Below are 19496 nucleotides of genomic sequence, written 5' to 3'. Positions count from 1 at the left end.
GTTTCCATTTGGGACCGTCCAAATTGAATAAATGTCCTGATAAAGGATCATCTTTTTCATTGTAGTAGTTACCGCGATGTGAAAACTCATTAAAATCGGTTATCAAGATCCGTTTAATTAAATCCAAATCCAATAAGACTACCGCTTTGCGTATTGATAAATAGAAACCGGCAAACGGCGCCTCAGCTTTGAACTTTTTATACAAATGTAAAAATGGTTCCTTTATGTGCTGGCTGTTACCCACCTTTTTCATATTACCATAGAATAGAACGGGTTTTTCATGCGGTATATTATGCACTGCGAAATACGTCTGGTGACGTCGTATAAAGTAGTAAGCGATAGTTATTAACGTAACCAATACATACGAAAAAATTTGCAAAACACTCATTTTCCTTGAGTTTTCTCTTCTTTCGCGAAGTCTTGTCTTTTGCAAGAAGGTTTTTAGAATACTGAGAACACCGAACTGTGGCTATTCATTATGAATGAAAATTTAAGCTTCATTTGGTTTGGAAGAGAATAAGCTTGTGCGATTATTGATAATAAAAATCTCAGTCATTTTGTGAGAGTTGCCATAATATTTTTTATTCTTCAAGAGACGAAGAGAAACATAATTTTTTTTCGGTTGTTTTTTCTCTTTAAAATTAAAACCTTTTAAAAGTTTGAATTGAAACCTGAGAAGGGGTTTGAAGGAAAACTTTATTCAATACTCGACTTTGCCGTTACTATGTCATTCAAGGAGGGAGAAGAACGTCTATGCGGCAAGAATTAATATTCTATTTATGTAAATATCCTGATTGTATCTTTGCCATACTAGTGCAAGTAGGTTTCAAGTGTTAGTATATTGTTTGGTCTTCCGAAAGCTGCTATCGAAAATCTCTTTTAATTATCTATCGATTTTCCTGTCAGCTTGCTGGGGTATTACGAAGTCTAGTTGAAGCTATGTGAGAGAGCCAATTAATTTTCCTAAAATACCTTGGTTGCTCTCGAATACTATCCCATTGACGCTTTCATCAAAAAAGTTAATCAGTTTCGGAATAAACAAACAAGGAATCGAGTTAATGGGCAGTCCAAATGCAAAACTGGAGACCCAATTGCTTAGCAAGACTCTTACGCTGACAGCTTTTATTTATGTCGAGAGAAGTTTCAACGAATACTAGAAGGAGAAATGTAAAATCACATGCAGAGTTTTTAACTAGGACCTCTAGTCAATAGATCCGGCGACTATCAATGCAATGCGGTCGCACTTCCTTTAACATTTGATTATAGCTTGACAGTATTTTAGTATTTGGTAACTCTGTTTGACCCTTCACTAAGTTTTGCATTACGTCGTAACAAGTACTACTAAACGAGAGAGAGAGTGACTAAGCGATTTAATTTTGCTTAATCATTACTCATTCTAGCCGATCTCCGACGCATTTAGATACTTTATTAATTTTGCATTTTAGATAAGCGATGCGAGAGAAAAAATATCAAGCGAATAGTGTTTAGCCATGAATTAGCAAAATATGAATATGAATAAAATAAATAAAATAAATGAAATTAAAAAAGATTATGTAACTGTAAGAGGGTTATAGTACTAGAAAGAGTTTTATTTAAATTGCTTTTAAATTAAATTTATGATTATAAAGTTTCATTTATTTTATGGCTTTGTTTTAATTTTGATAAATGCTAGTAAAACGTATTATGTCAACTTCACCACATCGTTTCTACCACCTAGGAGAAGCCATTAGAAAAAAAAACCGATTACTATGGGAATTTTGATTAGCTGAAGATTCTCAACCCATGCAGGCAGCTTAGATAAGACGGATATGAGGAAACTGAATCCTTTCTTTTCTTCTTAAACGCGATTAATCACACACCTAGATGTGCAATGATATTGAATGGAAAGAAGTGGGAAATGACAAAAAGATAGCGGTGGCCGCAACCATAATCGGTAAGCCATGTACTTGGTCTATCGTATTGAGATTTGAACCCACGAACATCGTCTTAGTTAATCACGACTCTCTTGCTCTATAGCGAGTTGGATAGATGCCTACAGGGTTTAGGGTGAGTACCTGCCTTGAAGGCTTAAGCTAACGTGATCGCCGAAGCAGTAATCGACGCCCCCAAAAAAACCAAAAAAGGACAATCCCCATGGAAAAAGGCTCTATCACTTTCGAAGGAGCCTATACACTTTGAGGTGAAATTCACACATTGACGTATCAATTAAAAAAGCAAATCTAACTAAAGATTGCAAGGATAAATAAAAATCTAAATAATCGATTCACGCTTGTCTGTCCGTCCGTCCGTAAATTCTTTTTGTTCTCTTGTATGCAAGCTAAAAGCTGTAATTTTTTAATTATTTTGAGGAAACATGGCACGATGTAGGGTTTGACCCAAGGACGAACACTCTTGAAAATGGCTCGTATAGGACCACTTTTTCAACCACTTCTCATATAACGTCTTATGCCGAATAGTATTTATGTCAATAACTGTGGGATGGTGCAGGGTAGTTAAGTGAGCCGTGGACCACTATAGCGTTTCTAATGGTTTATATTAAGGATGTTCACCTACAGCTGATAAAACAAAGTATAAAATAACATTTAATATTCGTCCTAAGTAGCATATAACTTTGTTACTCTGCTTTTCATCTTTTTTGTTGTTCAAATTATCTTATGCAGCAAAGAAATGTCACAGCCCATTATAATGCTGGATAAGCAAAAAGTAAAAAAGAAAGGAAAAAAAAGAAAATGTGTTTCTTCCTTCCTTATCAATGCTTCTAAAGGTAATGATGAACTAAATTAACACAAGCAAAGAGAGGACACCCGGTTAAATATATAGGGCTTGTGCCTGTACCATCTGTTTCCCTTTCCTTAGAAATAATGCATATTTGAAAGCTGTTTGTTTTTCATTTTCACGCTTGACTGAATTTTCCGGCCTTACTTACAAACAACAAAAAAAACAGGTCTTTTTCCTTATTAGTTGTTTAATTTAATAGAAATATTCCGGGAAAAACTTCCCCTGAACAAACTAGTTAGTAACGAGGCGTATATTGTGCTAAATGACTTTAATTTTGTTTAAATAATAATTTCTCCCGAATGTAATGACACACTCGTTTACAATAAATTGAGGGAATATGTTACTGTAACATATTACACTTACACCTGTGTTTAAACAGGTATTATTTAATGCGCTTCCAATACTGTACACCACATCCTACGTGCATTATGTTTGAGCAGAAGTATGCAACCCTCGGAAGGGCCCACCTTTTCATAGACTGCTCGATTCAGAATCAGATCGTGTAAGATCGTCCGTCCGTCGGTCCGTCTTGTTTTCGTGTGTTCAAAGTATAGGTTGCAATGTGTGAGCTATATTGTTTAAATCACTGTACACTGACTTGTTTTGGTCCAAGGTCGAACACTATTAACTATGGTTCGGAAAGTACCTTCTTTTTTACGTTCTTTTTCATATAAGAAAGTAAATTTAACTCTATTGTGTTTTTATTCTCCTTATTTTCTTTCTTCTTCTTGTTGTCTGTGCGATTGATTCTATGCGACCTATTTTGTTTTGTTCGAATTATTTTTACTTTATAAGTGAAGTACATTTTCACATCAACATGCAAAGTGAGAAATTAAATTTTTTTTAAAACGTGTCTATGTGATATTTAATCATTTATTTGGAAAGCACTTTCTCGCTCTTTCGTAAAACTTGATAGCTTATTTGCTTAAGGAGAATTTTTTGTGGCGTCAATCTCCGCCGCGTAAAATAAGTTTTTTTTTTGCTAATATGTTGGGTAAATCACTTGTCATTGCTACTTATGAAGTTTTTGAACGTTTTTATTCTCCACCTTCCTCCCACCCGCTACGGTACATTGGTATGTTAAATTTGAATGCATGTACGGAACACCGAGACTTGAGGTAGATTATACCCATCGATTTAGAAAGGCTGCCTATATCCATCTGAGCTAGTCCGTACGTATATCTGTTTTGTATTTTTGTTTTCAACCTGCAAATCGCAAGTTTTGAGACGTAAGGTTTGGGCCCACACACAAACGCCATTGCAAATTGTTCGGATCGGATCACTTTTTCGACCACTTCCCTTGTATGACTAACTATAGGCTGGTGTAGGGTATTTAATGCTAGTATTGCACTACAAGTTGTCACTTTTGTTTTGTATAAAAGAAAATTCGAGGGTGAACGCTATTGAAAATGATTCGACCCGGAACACTTTTTTGATCACTTCTCATACAAAGCCTTATTTTAAAAAGTTATGTTTTCACTTGCTTTTTGCACGGTCCCTACCCATAGCAGAAAATGTTTTTACGGGTAGTTGGTAAGGTTGACGATTGTTAAGTTTACCACTTGACCGATACCAAACATAAATTAAACAATTAATGGTTGCTTGTTTTAATATGTTTTGTTTAATATTCTTATTGAATATTTTAATATTTTCTAAAATTTCTATGCGCCTAAAATGCTATTAAAATTGCATAGTATAGTATAACTATAAAATAATTACCATTAGAGAGAATATATTTAAAGCAAAAAAGGAAAGAGCACAAACATTCTGCCATCTCTGTTTTCCATTAGGCTTAACATTAAAATGATTTCATAGTGTGTGTAAAAGTATGTGACTAGTAAATAATAAGTTTTAGTTGGTATTAAAACAAACACAATCATAAAAAAAACAAAAAAAACCGATAAATGTTATCTTTTCAATAGTCAAAAATATGCTATAAAAAGCGCCTAATAATATGCAAATAATTAAATTATATTTTTGTAAATTGTTTTGGTGTGCATTCATTCAACGGCCGATTATAGAAATATTTGGTCTTCTTATCGAGCGGGAACAATAGATCTTAATTTATGCAAACATGCATTTTTGGGATAAATTAGACAAAGGGAACAAAGATTTAAATTAATTTCTAACGAACATTGTAATTAATTAATGGAAAACAATGAGTGAGAGCTTTGCATGTAGATATATATATATATTTATATATATATATATATATATATATGTATGGAATCAACTTAAAAAAACATACAGAATGATAAAATACAATGCAATAAATATTTTTTCGACAATTGAACTCATTGAACTCATAAAATAAATTGCATTAGCCTTCAATCGAAGCTCGAACATCATGCATTTCAATGGAAGTTAATAATATTATACCATAACTGTAGGCATACTGGCTGGTTCGTTAGGGGCTTGTCAAATATCGTATGGACACGCAATTAGAGATCGATACTTGCTATTGCTTGCAAGTTATCGAAACGAATATTTATGCGTTCGCCACCTTAGTTTCTTGAGCTTTGCAATTACTATAACCATTTATGGGAGCAGCTCAGAGCCAAATTATTCAGCCTAAACTATATGTGGCATGTAGTGTCGCACTATTGCATGTATTGTCACGGCATCTCTAACAAAATTAATATAAAAGATTTCAAGTCTTGCCGAATAAACTCTTGGTCGTGTACATCGAACTGACACATACGTATATATTTAAAGATACATCACATGCTAAATCCCCTAACAACAATAAAAATTCTACGAAATGTAAAGTGGAAAAGCTTTTGCTACGAATAGCAATAACAATGCACACATTACATGTTACATGTTTAATTCGTTATACTCTACATCGACTGCGAGAAGGGAACGCAAAGTTCCTGCGGATATATGTAATACCGAAAACGATTTGGGATGGAACCAGTTTTTATTTTATCAATTGATTTTTGTCTGTCTATCCGTCCACTTGTCTGTGCGTGTATCTATTCGTCTGTCCATTCGCCCATGCGTCTATATGTCTGTCCATCCACATAGCTGTCCCCCTACTTATCTTTTCGTTCGTGTATCTGTCCATCTTTGCCTTCGTCCGTTCATTCTTTCGTCCGCCTATTCATAGGCCCCCCCACTCGCTTGTCTGTCCGTTCATGTCCTCGTGCATTGCTCTGTCCATCCATCCCAGAGGCTGCGTGCCTGTTTATCCATCCGTCCGTCTGTCTGTCTGTCCATTCATTTATCCATCAGTTCGCCTTTCCGTTCATTTGTTCATTCCGTCCTCCTATCTTCCATTCATATGTCTGTCCTTCTATCCGTCCATCCATTCCTTTGTCTGCCCATTCGTCTGTCCGTCCTTCCTTGCCTTCGTATTTATCTGTTTGCCTTCTTTTCTGTCCCTTTATCATCCTTTTGTTTACTGCAGACTTGTTGATATTACAGGCCGGACCGGTCTGTGGTTGAAAGTCAAATTAATGTGTTATACGCTTTAATTACTTTTTCAAAAGATGTTCAATTGTTTTGTTATCAGGAATACTACTACTATTACTGTAACTGCCCTTAGCATGCATGTATTTTTTTTAATCGAATGAATTGCTTTGGTACAAATATTGGATAATTTTCAATGTTATTGAAGCGTTAACGTTTACCCGAAAACGGGTCTAAGCTTTGAAAAGTTTAGGCAACGAAAGAAACATAACTCAGCAAAGCAAACGAACGCACACACACACAGCATATATACATATATTGTTGAAATCAATTAACTCTATGAAATTTTTCAACCTTACTTTTGTCCTCTTGTAACACAGAGAACCGTAGACGGCCTGAGAAATGAGTATGGCAGCGTATGTGTGATGCCTCTTTCTGGATGTTATGAGCATAGTAATAAAATAAATATTTACTCCCACTGCAATAATGGGTATAAAAAATAAAAAAAATAAAAAAAAAAATTAATTAATTTTTTCAAATCACCCTTCAGTTCATAAGTATTTTGCATGTGAAATGTACATAAATTAATGTTACATATGAAAAACATTTATGCATGTCTGAGTTCATATGTACACATTTATTTCAACATGTACCTCAAGAACGACAGAATATGTCACGAGAGAGAACGTATTAATTATTAAATTACAGTAATTATCACTTTTATATACATGAGAGATACATACACGTGCACACGTGCACATTTAGAATAAACCTTCCCATCGCCATTGAAACTCTTACACTCACCTTAAATCGTGCTTGAAGAATTTACGTCAAATATAAAAATTTCATATACATTTACGAAATTATGTTTCGAGATAAGACTCAATTTAATGATGGATCATGCATGCATGATGTTCCAGTTTAATGTTAAAATTTAATTATTTTGTAAATTTTGAATTGAAATTTACTGATAACTAAGGGAGACATGGTTATTCAATCAAGCATGCAGTATTTGCACATTAAAAGATAAATAAAATTGTACAAAACTTACATATTTACATAGCATTAGTATAATGCAAGAATTTTATCATCATTATCACTCATCCCCATGCCTCAGTTACCGCACAAACACTCGAGTTTAATGAACTATGAATTGCAAAACGAAAAACGTCAATGCAGAAATCCATAAGTTAAGGTTTTAAACAAGTATTCCAAGGTTTTCGGTTTTGGAATATAATTTTCATTTTTCTTTAACGACTCCGATGGTGGTGGTCTTGTAATGATATTAAAACTTCTCTTCTGTTAAGTTCAGCAGTTATGCTTAAGCAAATAGCTCTTGGGGTCAAATGTAAATATTTACATATCAAGCCTTTTAAATGCATATAAGCAAAAGTAATTTTAAAGATTTTTGTGGTCCCTTCGAAAGTGAAGAGAAAACTTTCCAGACCGTTTTGTTTTACTTCTTTTTTTTTTTTTTGTTACTGCAAAGAAAATTTAGCACTTTTTGGTTTTTTTTTCAACATTTTTCCTTAAGGGTGTTAGAGAATTATATACCAAAACGAGGACATATATATCATATACTTTTTATGGCGGTAGCAGTGTTGTTGCCTATGGGATCTCAGTCATACAAATACAAACACAGACACATATATATGTCTTTTTGGATATATATATATACACATTGATACACATACACTTCCAAACAAAGAATTAATTCACCTCATTTACCAAAAAAAAAAAAAAAAAAAAATTATATACAAACACTGCTCCAACTACGATGAATTTACGGTATACGGTGTGTTTACGTCTTTCCCTATCGTTTAGGTTTGTTTTTTGTCTTTCATATGCAAGCATTGCTATATTTATTACAAAAAAAAAAAAAAGCTGAAATAACAAACAAAACTCAATATTGTTTAACAATGTTGCTAACAAAGTTTTCAGTTCAAGTTGATTTCGTCACATGCAGAAAAATAAGCGAAAAAGAAAAAGTGGTTTTACAAAAAAGGCAAACGCATCATTCATATGTTTATGTATCCACAATAAGCAAACAGTGCGATACTCGTCGTTCCCTGTATGTGTGTATAAGCGTGCTTTTGCGTGTGTGTTTAATGATGACTGTGTGGCGCATATATACATACATACATACATACATAGTCATTACACATTAAAACATGGTTAATGGGCACAATTTATTCTACTGCTGCTGCTGCTGTTGCTGTTGCTATTGCTCTAGACATACTCCAAGCAATTGAACGACAAAAGAAGAGAAGAAAGAAACGGGAAATAAAAGGAAAATAACACAACAAATTTATCCAAACTGTTTACACATGAGAACATATGTATTGATACATGTGTATGAGCGCGTTCAAATACACACACACACACACATACACAATGTTATACAATATTTTATATTTCGCCGGCATACCTTCATGTGAACATTTAATTTATAAGAGTCTCTGCTCCATATATATATATATATATATATGTAGCTGTGCTTGCATGTGCGATGAGTAATGAGTAATGTTTTCTGCTCTCTAGCAATGAAATGTACAAGGAAATTGGAAAAATGAAAGAGTCGAAAAAAAAGTCAAAAAACCTTTATGCAGGATACACTTTAGAATGAAATGTCCTTTCTTCCTCTCTATGGCATATAGCAATTTTCTTCGCAATATTGATTTTAAAGTTTTTTTTTTTCTTCAAAACTAAATAATTTTTTTATAGTAAACACAACAATACGATTATCGCATCAAAAGCAATACGCATCGTAGATACCATGAAATCGATATGTAGTTAATCGAATTGTCCTTCGGTGAATACCATGATGGCTGTAGTTGCTCCGACGTTTCGTGGCGACGTTAAACAATGACTTGTAAGAGAAAGCTCGCCAGAGTTGTCCATTGCGGAAAGTGGCGCATTAGCCATTGCTTTTACATTTGCTTGAAAGTGGTACGGTCGCCTCCCATGGGGATTGCGGGGGCGTCGATTATCGCTTATGCAATAAACTTCAAGGCCGTTCCTTGCTAGCACATCGGTATTCACGTGTTAAAATCTCAGTGTGCTTTGATGACTATACTCGGTTGCAGTAGCTCTAGTAAGTGCTCCACGGGAAAAGACACAACACTTCCCGCTTGCAACTACACTTGCTTTTTCTTTTAGTAGATGTGGTGGCAGCGCACTGCCAACTAGTAGCCCGGCACCGGGTGTAAAGCCATCCCGGAACTGCTCTCACTCTATCTTGAGATGGATCCTTATGGATTCTTGGTCCTGAGATCAGGGGTTTGGATGTCGCCTTCACATGGCTTTATGTCGAACGATGTCTTGCAAAAAATCAATGGCATTTCTTCCATCCTTCGGTATGCATTAGTACGATCGCTAGCAGGCTGCCTGACGTAATTTCCAATTCCAGAAATCTGGAAAACATGTTCCTCAAAATGCTTAACCAAGTGCTAAGATGGACAAAACCCGAGTAATGTGCATCCTGGTTTATGCCTCGGTATAGGTCGTATGCGACCACACTTCCTATATCTCTAAATGGTCACCATACTTGGTCGTAGCTCTTGTGAGTGGTCATGATTAGATACATACCCACTAGACGGCGGCCGTTTATGTTCTCTTTCCCCACTTCTTTCTGACCATCATCGTTTTACACGTATCCAGATCCAGGGAATGGACATCTGTCCAAGGGCAATGCTATGAGAACAGTAATAAATATTCGACTTTCTGTTACCTGAAAATGTTTATGTTACATTAACAGTAATTATTATTTGAAGCTTTTTACAATTCTATTCTCATTTAATCAGACCCACTTTTCAGGTCATCTTTGAATTATAAATAATACATTTGTGCATTTGTATTTTCATTGCAGACAACTTACGAATACTAAGTGCGCGAAAATTTCCGGTAAGTTTCCAAAATTATTGTGTTTTATTAGTTTAAGTTGCTTAATAGGAGGAAAAATTGTAAAAAGAAACTTTGTTAAGTTAAATAAAGGTTTAAAAAATGTAAAAACTCAAACAACATTTTGATTACATATAACAGTAAAAGATTGGATTAAAGTTTTCCATAGGAATTTATATGTAAATGCATTTATCTAATCTCTCGCTTGCTTTCATCTACATACTACATATGGTGCATACGTGTGTGTATTCAACATGTGTGTGCTTGCTATGGAACCGCCTAACATAAAATATCCATCATGTCTTCAAAATGTTTGATGGGTGGTGGTGGATTTCTTTTTCATTTTTTATTTCTTTTACTTTAACTATTTCCACGCCTTAGGTTATTTTATGATAAGTTGTGTGAATGCTTTTTCTTTCATCTTTTTTTTTTCCTTTATTTATTTTTTTTTATTTCGTACTAACTTTCCTAATGTTTTAATTTTTATTTAATGTTTTTCTTTTCTTTTTTTTTTTTGTTTTTGTTTCTTTTTTCTACGTAATATATGTTTCTTTCAAATGCCCACAGCATATGGTTTCATTAGCTGCATGGTATTAAGGCCCTAATGCATAACAATTTTAATGTATTATTGATGATGATGATGACGGTGACGTTGATGACGTTAATGTAATAATTTTGCACAGTTGTTGAGATGGGAAGATAAAGTTTTTTTTCTTTTTCTTTCCTTTTTTTCTTTCTTTTCTCGCTCTTGTTGTTCCTGATATGTATCTTGCTCTTGCTGTTGTTGTTGTTCCTGATATGTATCATTGCTAGTAATTTTTTTAAGATAACATTCTCAGAGCAATTAGGTAAATTACCATTGAAGCTATTAAATGCTACAGTTGATCTTGCAAACAACTTTAAATATGCAAAGATGAAAGATACGAGATAAAGGATATGGATTATGGAAAGCTAGGAAAGTGCGATATGAATCTGTTTGAAAGTTTCAGTTAATTATTTGAGTGTAATAACTTTTTGTCTTTACATCTTTTAGAGAAATATTCCCCATGTTTGTGTGTGCAAAATGTAAATTACTTAAGCCGGTTTCGTTTGCGGGCTTGAGCCAATTTGAGATTTTAACCAAAGATTTGTTAAATAAAAATCCAATTTAAAAATGCTTTAGGATCAGATATGTGATTCGCTTAAATAAAAACGTGATAACATGTTGTTATAATGTAAACTGTGAGCAGCAAATGTTTCGCAAGTTGGTTTTGTTCTGATAGCCAGGGTTAAGCTTATCACTGCGTATTACCGGCTGCTAAGCTTTGCATTATTTTCTGAGATGAAGATAAAAGACGACATGGAAGCCGGATAATTATCGCATTTGAAGTTAGCTCTTACATAGGCCATTAGCTCGACTTATATTATATAGCTGATGTTATATGAATTGGCAGAGCTGATCGGAGCTTTCGAAGATTAGTTAGGTGCAACGGCGATTGTCATTCTTCTCGATCGAGCCGTTATAATGTGCAGGTCGCAGCCCAGTCCAATTTCGAATGTTATGCAGCCACAATGTTTGTTTTCTAGCAAAGCCTCTACACCCTTCGTTACGACCATGTATCCAGACTACGAAGTTTGTTTCGATATAATAATAAAATAACATTTTAATTATCTGCAGGATTCTCATAAGTGACTGAGAACAACATCGTGATAAGATTAGGATTAAACAAGTAAAAAGACTCATCACGAAATACATTGGACTACCCGCCATTTATTCATATAATGATTTTTCAAAATAAGGCGTTATATGGGAAAAAGGGTCGAAAAAGTGGACCCATCCAAATCTGTAGTTTGAACACAAAATAATAAGACCGACCGACAGACAAGTTTAAATCAATTCAGAGAATGAGTCGATGAATCAAGCAGCATTCTTCCCAAATCTTTCTATGTATTGCATGCACATACATAAAAACTTAATATATCCTTGTACCACAAGAGATGTAAGGTATAAAAAGAAACAATATTGATGTGTACTATGTATGGGTACGATATTGCATTGAATAATCAAAAAAAGATTGATTAAAAATTTTTGAAGAAAAATAAAAATCAAGATAATAAAATTGAAGATCAACTCGCTGATAACAATCCAAAGTGTTTTCTTTGTAAATTATTAGCTACGTCTACTAAGGCATTGTCTGCACTCTTCCATATACATATATACATATATATACATATAATTTAATTTGATAATCTTTGAGAAAATTAGTAAATATTTATCCTCGAGCAAGAATCGTGGTCACTACTAAAAACCACTAATAAAACATTTCCCAACATTTCCAATTTTATTGAACATCATCGGATAAATTGAGTGTTAAGCTAATGAATATTTTGATGCCAGGTGGTGAATTCTAACGAGTAAACCTTTCTCACCTGTTTTTATTAAAACAAAAAAAAAGTCAAGAAAGAACAATAAAAAAAAAAATTTCCTTAATCCGAAAGTCAATAAATTTGATAAAGAAAAAAAAAAAAAAAGGAAATAAAAATAAAAAACGATAACACAATGAACACAAAAAGCAAACAAATCAAATAACTGGTTAATGATTAAAGTTCCCTAACAGCTGTATATATAAACGTAAACCTCAAAAACCTTTTTCATATGCTTTTGTCTTTTTTTTTTTTTTTTTTTTTTTGTTGGTTTGATAGAAAATCAAAGCAGTCAAGAATAACAACAATCATGATGATGTTAAGAAAATAAGCAGAAGACGACTGACAGCATACACAAACAACAATAATATAAAAACGAAACGCATTCTTATCTGATTTTCGTTGCCTTCTTCTTTTTTTTTTTTTTTTGCTTTCTTGAATATTTCTATATATATATATTTGGATACGTGTAGAAGGTAACTTATGTATATTATTACTTAAGCCTTAAAAGAAGAAGAAACAAAAGATTTCATTGTTATGATATCGTACAATGATTATTAAAGGTTTTTTTTTTTTTCGCTGTGCGCGAGTGCAGTAATGCTGCCTACATTTAAAAAAAAAAAAAAAACGAAAGAAATCATGACTTTTATTATAAGTTCATAAAATGATGAGCATGATGATGTACAATCGCAAAGACATATATATATATACATGCCTAGTACACTGACAGACGAGAAAAAACTCTTTAACGATCAAAACGTAATCAATCATCTCTCTCTCATCATCAATATCAGAGCTATAAAAATGAAACCTGAAGCAATAAACCCTACGACGCTACGATGTTGAGGCGGTTTTAAAGTTAGAAAGGTTTGGCGGTTAGGCTTAAAGGTTAACTTATTTACAAAAAAAATAAAACAAAACAAAATGATTGAATTCATTTTATATTTTATTTTTGTAGTAAAGTTTTGTAAAACGTGCCTTAAATTAAAGCAAAATCAAGTCAAACAAATAATTCAACTAAAAGTTTGCAAACCGTTCTTATAGCGCAAAAGCAACCGCAACATTGTTGCATCTAGGAAATTAACCGCAAACATTATGCTTTGATGGGTTTGTTCGTGGCTCGAACAAAAATAGTAAAACAAACAAAACTGTATTCAGTCGTTTGTCAGTCAGTCAGTCAGTCAGTCAGTCAGTGAGTCAGTCAGTCAGTTATTCAGTCAGCAAGGCAAAGAGAAAACCGCATAACTATACGTGTGTGCTTAACTTTATGTTATGTCGCTATTGCGTTACAAATGTGAATCTGAAATTAGCGTTAAAATCGAAAACGTTATGCCTTATGGTCAGCGTTTCTTACAAGAAGAAACAGTCCGTCTTATGACCATTTACGGCACTCTTATAGCTTATTTCGTCTCTGCTCTTTTCTTGTTTGCTGTTATTGTTGTTCATATTCCGAGAAAGACAATGAGAGTTCAACTGTCATGGTCAAAATTCATGATTGATAGTTATTCCTTGGCATTTCTAAATGTGTGTGAATGTTTGCGTGCAAGCATATGCATATATATTCGTAGAATGTGCAAATATATCTGCGTACTAAGTGATCTCCGCAAAGTTCGAATTTATATTTTTTAAAACACATTATTATCCAAAAACAGAGAGTAAATGATGAATGATTTTGAAAACACCAAACAAACTCAGTACCTGAGGCGGTCGGTGCGCATCAAAACTGAACGCGAAAACTCATAGGAAAATACTTGTATCGTAGATATTTCGAACGACGAACAAATTTCAAATATTTTCTTGCCACACGTGAAGCGCATGTAAAATATTAGACCAGATGGCTCAAGTTCATATGATTTGATATAAGGTTATTACGCTAATGGGCTTATATTTGCTTTATATCAAATTGTGAAAAAATTTCTATAATTAAGCTTTTAAGACAGATTCGACACCAATTGAAAATGACTCAACATAAATAATGCATCGCTCAATAAGACCATAGGATCACTAATCAAACAACATCTTTAGGGCAAAGTTTAACTGTCTTTATTAATAGAATCTTCTGCCAAGCTAATGGATATATTCAAATGCTTCTCTAATATTTCTATGCCTTTCTTATAGAATGATTTCTCCAATCTCTCGAAATACGTTTCAGCTCCGGCGAGCTTCTTTTCATTAGAGGCATAGTTCCATTCCGCGAGCTTTTCTTTTAAGATTCGCGCACAAGTAAAAGCCGCTGAGGGTTAAATCTGGAGAATAGGATGGACATGAAAGCAATTCGAATAGCAATATGTGCTATCTTGCCATTGTTGTGATCAACTGGTGACATAGCATTTTTTTCTTTGTAATCCAGGCCCCAAATTTTTAAATTTACCCTTCAGTGCTATGCAAAATTTACTATTAATCCTTTGGACCTTTCTAAGATAATTGATGCTTGTTATACCCTACGCATCCCAAATTGGGCACGCCATAGGCTTCCCAGCCGACTTTTGCCGTTTTAGTAGCTTTGGGTGACTTTGGCCGTCTACTTGGCCGCTTGCAGATTTGACTCCGGAGTGCAATGATGAATCCATGTTTAATCTATTGGCGCATAACGCATGAAAAATCCTGTTAATCGCATCTGAACAGCCCTAACCAGTTAAAAGTGAGCCACCGCGCACCCACTTGGAACAGAACTTCCTCATGGAAAAATTTTCATGCAAAATAGTAAATACACTATCTCTGATAGCATTAAAGTGTCAGCTATGTCATGTCTTCATGGTTTTCCAAACGGTTTTTAATGCTTTTTGGAACAAATGTCGTATTGGGGCTATCAGACCCTTGATAACTTTCTCTTGGTGAAGTAGAATGCAAAAGACCCTTGTCAAGCTATTGTTTTGTTTTTTTCTTTTTTTTTGTCTGAACAATTCCACACCAGATGTCCTTTATTCGCTTAACACGCTGACAGTCAGAAACAAGTGAGAAAAGAAAAGGAAAGAAAAAAATAAGGAAGTGGTGACCGCGACCTAGAGAGTATGCCCAATCCCTCCCAGTGTTGGGTCTTTACGGACCAAAGTGAACTCTATCCCACGAGGATTTGAACCCGCGAGCACTTACTTGGTAATCGCGGTTCTTAATTAATCGGTTACTCATCCGGATTGTTTTGCGTGGTAACGTATGAGCCAGCCATGAAATTGTGAAGGTTGACATAATGTTGAAAGCATAAGAATTTGTAAAAAGTGACGACCTTCATTCTTCAACCTTGCATCCTAGGAACCTGTTGAGTGATGCGCTACAATTAACATCCGCCACATCTATAGTAATCTAAATTATATTATGAAAGTTTCATGACCAAGTGCTTTAATATCCTATATCATTAGTAATACAAAAAAATATTAAGTATGTACAGAGGCCTGCCACACCCAAAAGCACTTCAGGTAGACACACTTGTTATTCTAGCAATCGATTCAGAATCATTTTTGAACCCATCAGAATCACTTTCGGAATCGATCTAAGCTTGTTTGTCTGTCTGTCCGTCCGTCCGTCCGTCCTATATTCTTGTGTTCAACTTAGTGACCGCAATTTTTGAGATATTTTGATCAAATTTAGTACACTGACGTGTCTTGGCCCAAGAATGCTTTTTATTGAATCGATTCGTGTCAGTTTTTCGACCACTTCCTGAATAACTGTATCTGCTGCACTATAGTGTTTTCACCTGTATTTTTATACTTTTTGCATTGTTTTGTTGTATATTTACGATAGACAACTTTGCCAACTTGACCCTGACATGCCACGAAAGTAGTTATGGCGATAATTAAAATGAAAATTAATTATTTATGTACAATAATTACGTACAAACAGAAAGAAGATTCTATAGGTTACCAAGAACGTGCAAACAATTATTAACAACAATCTCATTATGAAAGCAATTCTTGCATTTATCTATTACGAGTAAGAGCAGCTTCTGTGCGACAATTACGAAAAGTTGAACTGATTAAACATGAATGAAAAAAAGTCCTCGTCAAAGGATTTGCGAATTAGCAAAACTTTCATCTATCAAAGAATAATTTACGAGCATCAACCGAACTTTGGATAAAATCTTTTCATTTGATCACAAGCTCGAGTGCAATTTTGGTTAACCTCAGTTGAAGTTATTCAACTAACTTAACCTACGGCAAATACACTTCCTATAAACTCATGTATCTGTTGCCCCCTTTTATGTAATACAAGTTGCATTGCATTTAGTTGCATTACTATGTACACGATCTAAGTGAAGAAATCTAGTTTGGCGATTTCATAGCAAATGTACGCTTTTTCTGTTTTTTTTTTTTTTTTTTACTCTTATTAAAGTTTTTTCTTGCCTTTGAGCTCGTAATATCTATAAAAGGAAAAATGATAAAACCGACAGACAGGTTGACAAGCAGACATAAGTCAATCCCCTAAAAATCTTGTGAATGATGAGTGTAAAAAGCATAAAAAAAAAGAAAAAAACAAAATAAATAAATTTTTTAAACACACATTCTCATCAACCAATGCTTATCATTCGCTCTCCCTTTAGTATTGTTTTTGAAAAACCATAAATTTCTTAAGAATAAATTTACCATAAATCGAATTGAAAGAATTTAAATAACACAATTAACTCCCACCCGCTCACACAGTTTTTGCACGCATACATACACATACACACACACATACGCACACACACATTTGCTTCAAATTATAATAATATGTTGTAGTAAAACACGAACATGTTTACTTCATATATACTTATATGCATAAATATATATATAAGTAATTTATTTACAAACATATGTATTATTGTAAGCACAGTTGTGCGTTTGTGGTTAAATTCAATACCAAAAAACATAAAAAAGCCATTTTAAGTATTTAATGCGATGTGGTAGTAAGAGATGTGGAAAGAAAAAAAAAACACACATACACATATATAGATATGTATATATATATATGTATATATATATATATAGATATATGTTTTTCTCTTTCTGTGTGTGCTTTAATCCAATGTAGGCGTTTATTGTTGAAATGAAATGACAGAGAGACAGACAGACCGACAGATAGATAAAAAGGGAAATAATTTGACAATTTCTATATATATAAAAACAAAAATAATAAAAAAAAAAAAACAACAAAATAATTTTTTCTCTTGTCTCAGTTGTCTAAAAACCACAATAAAAATCTAATACCAAACATATGTGACATAAGCATGCATGCTTTGACTGCAATCATACATTTACATACTTATCTTAGTTGTAATACTAATGGAATGACATACAAATACACATAATTTTTTTTTTTTTAGCTTTTTTTCCTTCTTTTTGTTATATTTTGAATTTGTTGGTTAACCCGAATAAGAAACCACATTTAATTAAAAATTTTTTCTTCTCATAAAAAGGGTTTCTTCGACAGACTTCATTCACTCGCTTACTCACATGCCTATACACATTAATATATACCAACATTTTATATGTATATCTGTATAAATGTTTATATAGTCAAACATATGTTTAAGATTAGAAAATTTCATCAGACGTAGGAGAAAACAGTATTCTTTGTGAAGTGTTGGTAGGAATTTTGTAATCAAATTATTATGGCTTTGTGTTTGTAAATGCAGTTAGGAAAAGTCAATAAGTATTGCTAAGCAATCAGAAGTTGAAAAAAAAAAAAAAAAAAAAAAAAAAAAAAAAAAAAAAAAAAAAAAAACATCACTCAGAGTTATGTATGAATACGTGCTTGCGTAGAAAATATGTAATTGGCACTTGGGTTAAGTAGAATGTCCAAAGGAAACCGTTGGTGGTAAAGAAAATTTCGCACTTTGCCTTAAAACAAAAATTTCAACCACAGAGCCAAAACCGATAATATATATATGTATATATATATATATAAGTGTGTAAAAAATTCCAAATTAAATGTGGGAAAAAGATAAATTTTTAAATCATTGTCTTTCATTTTGTAACGAGATATAATAGATTGGTTAAATGTATTGTCAATTTTTTATCCAATTTTTCTTGTCTTCGTAATGAAATTTATTTAAGTGCATACTGACCGCTATTGTCTTTGTTTTGCTAACATGACCAATCACTTAAGAGATTTCTCCTAAACATGTGTAACAGGGTGACGGTAGGAAGGCCTTCTTGAGCGTTATTGTGCGTGCACGTATAGAGGACAACCCTTGAGTGGCTTGTCGTATACAAAAAAAAGAAGAAGCGACGAGGGAGAAAGGCATAGCGAGTGACCTCCACCTAGAGGTTGAGGGCTTTTATCGACTGAGCACTTAGTAAAGCTGCGATCACGTACACAATATCGCAATGAAATTTGAACCACAAACACCGACTTGATATGAGTTTGGAAGTGTTGGCTTCGTTTTACCCCTTCCATGTAATAACCTCTTAGAACTTCTTTGGTATATCTGTTAGAAGGTTGACAAAGGAATTATCGCAGGAAATCAGCTTTTCACCATGAAGAAAGCTCTTTAGAAAGTGAAAAAACGATAATTGGTGGTGAACAAGCAGTTCCACAGTTCCTAACCAAACCCTTTTTTATTTTCTACTCGGTCAGTAAAAATATGCTTGTGATGATGCAAGACATACATTTTCTCTTGATCGATCGTAGTATTTTTCGACGGCTGACTATAATGTGGTTCATGGCGGACAATAGGGATTGTCATCTGGATCCTGATTGTATGCGATTCCCTTCCATGAATTTTGGCTTTTGAACCAGACCTTTTTCGAACGATGTTTCTGTCACTTTTCGGTAGCGATTCGCTGAGAGAAATTCTGTCAATTCCGTCTGTCTGTCTGTGCCATTAAGAATTCAAGTGAAAGCTAAATACCATGCTTCGAGTTTGTGTGTTTCCAGCCATACGTAAATGGTTTTAAATTGCTTTGTAATCGATATTTAATTCCTTAGCAATGTCATGACTCATCATACTATCAACGACTTCATTAATGATTGGTCAATTAGGGCATATTTGACATAGAAATTTACACTAACCGTATATACTAATCGTA

The 19496-nt window shown here is 33.7% G+C and overlaps 2 protein-coding genes across 2 annotated transcripts in view; one reads left to right on the top strand and one right to left on the bottom strand.

The window, feature by feature from the left end:
- LOC119636014 (leucine-rich repeat and immunoglobulin-like domain-containing nogo receptor-interacting protein 3) overlaps positions 1–19496 on the top strand; it is a 127198-nt gene that overhangs the window by 44631 nt on the left and 63071 nt on the right. Inside the window, exon 3 of the mRNA XM_038031086.1 lies at positions 10058–10092. The gene's annotated coding sequence lies outside the window, so the exon portion shown is untranslated. The remainder of the gene's footprint in view (positions 1–10057; positions 10093–19496) is intronic.
- On the bottom strand, positions 5–450 carry LOC119635823 (cytochrome P450 6a8-like; the record flags this gene model as incomplete). Its single annotated transcript, XM_038030831.1, has 1 exon — positions 5–450. A coding segment is annotated over exon 1 (384 nt), but the record flags the coding sequence as incomplete, so codon positions are not given.

Source organism: Glossina fuscipes, unplaced genomic scaffold (assembly GCF_014805625.2).
Source record: "Glossina fuscipes isolate IAEA_lab_2018 unplaced genomic scaffold, Yale_Gfus_2 27, whole genome shotgun sequence".
NCBI classification, from domain to species: domain Eukaryota; kingdom Metazoa; phylum Arthropoda; class Insecta; order Diptera; family Glossinidae; genus Glossina; species Glossina fuscipes.
Note: the sequence above shows the minus strand (reverse complement) of the source record. Positions and strands in the feature narration are given on the sequence as shown.